Source organism: Syzygium oleosum, unplaced genomic scaffold (genome assembly GCF_021117445.2).
Source record: "Syzygium oleosum isolate NSW1041296 unplaced genomic scaffold, Sole_v2.1 Sole_v2.14, whole genome shotgun sequence".
NCBI classification, from domain to species: domain Eukaryota; kingdom Viridiplantae; phylum Streptophyta; class Magnoliopsida; order Myrtales; family Myrtaceae; genus Syzygium; species Syzygium oleosum.
In genome coordinates, this window is record NW_026607498.1 from 10,452,919 (window position 1) to 10,457,473 (window position 4,555).

The following is a 4,555-nucleotide window of genomic DNA, read 5'->3' on the forward strand; positions in this document are numbered from 1 at the left end:
TAACGGCCAATCAAACAAGCTCCGTTTATTTAGTGAAAAATAAACTATTTAGAAAATAATTTTTTAAAAATAATCACTTGTATTATTTAAATTAATTAATAAAATACATTCTAAATACTTTCATGAATGATGAGAACGATGAAAATATTATTTTTTGTTTATTTATTTTTATAAGAAATATAATAAATTATTTTTAAAAAATTTATTTTTTAAATTATTTATTTTTCGGCGAAACGAAGGCACCACCAGAAAGGTAATCAAGTTGGGGAGCCAAGATTCCAATACTTTGGACTTTGGAGAGCCCAGAATCCTACCCATAGGTGGCCACGTGTGATAGCCTTGCTGCGATAGATTTTCGATTTGACTAGAAAATTCAAATGCCTTTAATTTCTTCGCTTGACATCAGAAGTTGTGCGATTCCTACAACGATAAACAGGATTTCGTGGCAATTCAATTATTACGCTTCATATAATAGAGAAAAGAAAATACGATGGTCATGCGGAAACATAATTTGAGGAATTATAAAGACATTATGACGTGCTAATGCAAATTACCAAGCTTAATCATAGTTTCTGGTTTAAAAATTTCAAATGATGATCCGGAGTGCCTTTATTTTTTCAAATAAGGGTATAAAGTTAATCATAGTTTAAATAAAAGGCTTAAGGTGTTCTCATTTTCTCAAATAAGGACCTTAAATGAATTTTATTTTAAAATAAAAATGACACAAATGGTCCCTAAATTTTGGCTTATTATGCAATTTGGCCCATGAACTTTTAATTTATTCAATTTAGTCCATAAACTTCAGCCTAATTTTTAATTTGATCTCTGAACTTTTAATTTGTTAAATATGGCCCTTGAACTTTTTGGTACATATTTCAATGACAGAATAACCCAATTGAAACGTAATGACCATACGTCTATAATGCATTATATGTCCCAGATTAGGTCCCATTCTTCTACCCTTTCCCTAGAGTCAAAGATGCCGTTTCTTTGCATTTATCACGGTTCTTTCTCCATGAGTATTGGAATAGTCTTATTCCTCAAAAGAAAGATATTTTTTTTATAAAGGTAATGAAATTGCACGTGTCGAATGGATTAGAGAATGTAGGGCTCCTCTACAACCCATTCAAGCTAAAATTGATTATTGTTCCAATGGAGTCTGAACGATAATTTTGAACATTTTCACAGAGTTAAATTGAACATGCAGCAAAAACTTCAGGAATTATATTGAACAAATAAAAAGTTCGGGGATCAAATTAAATATTAAGTTAAAATTTAAGGACTATATTAAATAAATATCAAATTGTATAATGAGTTAGAGTTAAGGGACTGTTCGTGTCGTTATTGCGTTTCGAGTTCGGAGCAAACGAAATCCAGAAGATCTTTGGCGCTTATGTAGCTCCGCCGAACGTCAGAGGGAACCTCCCGCGACCGCAGCGTTTCTCCTCCCTCCACCACCACACCCCTCGCTCCCACCACACCTCTCTCGCCGGAGATCCCCCACCGCGCGTGTGTCCACGTGCAGAAGAGCTCGGCCGCTCTCCCGCGACACCTTACCCACTCCAAGCTCGCGCTTCCGAACCCGCATTCCCTCGGGCTCTTGACCCAATTCGCCCCTCTTGGTATTCACCTGGAGCCACTGTTCGAAGCCGACCATCGCTTCGCTTGTGCCGACCCGGTAAGTTCTGAAAGCCGTGTTTGCATCGGTTCATTTTTGGATTCGACCGTTGGGAATTGCATTGGGGGGTCACCTGTTTGATGAAATGCCTCCGTGAGCGCGTGCTTCAGCGCGATCGTGTCTGTTGTCCGATTCATGCTTTTCGTGCCGGTGCGCGTTTCCATCTACTAAAGTTGGGACCTTGTTAACCCTCGTAAACTTTGCCAGATGGTTTTTGGTTTTTTGGCGGCTGCATTTGTCCAAACGGTTGGTGTTGTGTCCTGTTGTGAATGTACACGTACTAAAATGGACTGGCATTGGCGAAAATAATTTGGTAGAACACATAGCAGCGTTGGGTGATCGATACTTGGGTGTTAAAAGGTCTGTAACAATTGGGCAAATTCATGTATGCGCCTGTGCCCCTGTATCTCCGGGGCCATATGACACGAGGTGGGGCAGGAAAAACTGCAACTCTACCAGAAAAGAGCGATATATCTAGCTTAATTTTGATTAGGGACTATCAAAGAAGTTTCAGCGATGCGCAAAGGTTGGTATGAAATTCCTTATCCATCTCACTCAATGACCTGGCCTTACGTTTATAGCAAGATGTTGGGGCTATCAATTTGCGTAGATAGAGGTTTGCGTTGACAAAGAGAAGATGAAGCATAAATGCATACGTGAAAGCTAAACATTTTCAGTTGAGAGACTACCCGGAGACTTGAACGATGCTGAAGTTTCTTCCTTTCTTTTCTAGAGATTTCCTGTTCTCATTCGAGTTCTGTGTATCTGCAGGGTGGTTTTTCCGACGTTGAACTGATGAGCGGCTCCGGTGCATCTACTAACTTACGCGCTGCTTTCTCCCATTGTGTGCAGCAGGTTCGGAGTTATGATTACCATCACTACCTTTGCCTTCTTGAACTTCCACCCAACATGCGTAAGGCTGCATTTGCCCTCCGCGCTTTCAATGTTGAAACATCCAGAGCCATGGACGTCGCTTCTGATCCAAGAATTGGCCTCATGCGACTTGTCTGGTGGCAGGAAACCATAGACAAAATATTTTCCAATAAACTAATCGAACACCCAACTGCGCAGGCCTTATCTGCAGTTGTATCTGAGTTCAAATTTAGCAAGGCATGGTTGAAACGATCTGTTGAAGCTCGTATTAATGACGCTAGCAGAGAGGTGACTCAAATGCCGGAAACCATCGATGAATTGGAAAAATATGCCGAGGACACTGCATCGACCATTCTGTACACGACACTTCAATCTGGTGGAATCAGGTCCACTGCCGCTGATCACGCGGCATCTCATATTGGAAAGGCCAGTGGCCTTCTTTTGCTGCTCAAGTCGCTGCCATATCATGCTAGCAAGAGCCGCCACTCTTTATATATACCTAGAAAAGTGGCGGCCAAGCATGGATTGCTGGTTGAATTGGGAGGTCAATCGGAAGTTCGATTAGATTCCCGCGAGAAGCTTTGTGATGCAGTATTTGAGATGGCATCTGTGGCTAACATCCATTTGCAGAAGGCTCGTGAGTTAGCCGGAACAGTGCGTGCAGAGGCGATCCCAGTGCTGCTTCCGGCTGTGCCTGCGCAAGTACTGCTAGATACCCTCAGTCGGGTGCAGTTCGATGTGTTTGATTCAAGGCTAGCACGAGGAGTTCTAGGAATCTCGCCTTTGTGGTACCAACTGAAACTCAAATGGAGTTCCTGGAGGGGTAGATACTAGAGAATAGTCATTCATTGTGAGTTGAATAATACAAGGAAACTGATTACACAACCAGCAGCAGATAAAAGTTTGAATTTCTGGTCATGTGAGAGGTGTTTTTTTTTTCCCGTGAATAGCATCTTCTCACTTTAATTTTCACCATGCTCGAATGAGCTGGACTACGACTGTTGTGCTTTTTTGCATTTTAAGGAGGGGCAGTGGTGAATTTCTTGATCCTCAAGCAGCATTGGTTATTGAGCGAGCTTGGGGTTGAGCAGAATTCATAAATGGCTCCGCTGTGGACAGTTAAGAGACTTCCTTATTGCATGTCTTCCTCATGTACTTTTGTTGGGCTTATAACAATCTGAGACTGAAAGTAGTGCAGCTTCTTACCATATATTTTTTCTCTCTGCAATCCTCATCCTTTGAAGGAGAATCACCTTGATTTTAGGCCGGGAAAGCTTTGATGCTGTGATTTTAATTGCTTTTATAATGCACAATTGTGCGTGGTTCATTATTTGCATACTCTGCAGAAGATCGGTGTCACCCATGACAGGGAAAATCAGGGATGAGTTCCGTAATTTGCAGAACTTTTGAAATTAATTTGAGGTTTGCATCAAACAACCAAATCGATGAGAATTAAGAAACTGAAGAACAGAGAGGATCTGCAACTTGTGGAACACCAGTCATGAATCTTGACAACCACCAGACTTAAAATCACCATTGCCTTCAGTCGCTCATTCTATCATCTGTAAATTTATAGGTTAATCGTTTTGAATCTCAGTGGGATTAGCAATGCCACCACCAGCCTGACCTTTGTTCACCTTCTCAAATTTCTAAATCCTGCAAGGTGTGTCAATCCCTCCCGGATGATCATACCCACAAGCATCTTGCCGAACAGCGGGTGATTGAAGTACATCACAGGCACCATGACTCTCCTCATGGCAGCTCCCGGCTCGCCCACTAAACCGCCAATTGTCCCTTTGTAACTCCCTTTCCTTTGGTTCCGTCCATCTCTTGACCCAACAAAATGCAACTTTCAGCTGAAGTGAAAGGGGAGTGCCTTCTCGCTCTGCATATATCGTACTGAGCCAATCGTAGGTTTTGTTCATGGGGTTACGAGCATCTTTCTTAGCAAGAAGACCTCACTTCGGGGTCTAGTTAAGTTCTGCTCCGTGCCGGGTAATCAAT

At 41.9% G+C, this 4,555-nt stretch overlaps 1 protein-coding gene across 2 annotated transcripts; it reads left to right on the forward strand.

Annotated features, from left to right (window-relative positions):
• The first annotated feature begins 1,361 nt into the window (after nt 1–1,361).
• On the forward strand, nt 1,362–3,761 carry LOC115686451 (uncharacterized). 2 transcript variants are annotated; one of them, XM_056317896.1, is made up of 2 exons: nt 1,362–1,678; nt 2,450–3,761. In XM_056317896.1, exon 2 carries the CDS (start codon nt 2,474–2,476, stop codon nt 3,383–3,385), a length of 912 nt encoding a protein of 303 aa, XP_056173871.1. In that variant the 5' UTR covers nt 1,362–1,678; nt 2,450–2,473; the 3' UTR covers nt 3,386–3,761. The 2 variants fall into 2 exon arrangements, with proteins under 2 accessions (XP_056173871.1, XP_056173872.1); XM_056317897.1 differs by having other exon boundaries at nt 2,531–3,761.
• The last annotated feature ends 794 nt before the right edge of the window (nt 3,762–4,555 follow it).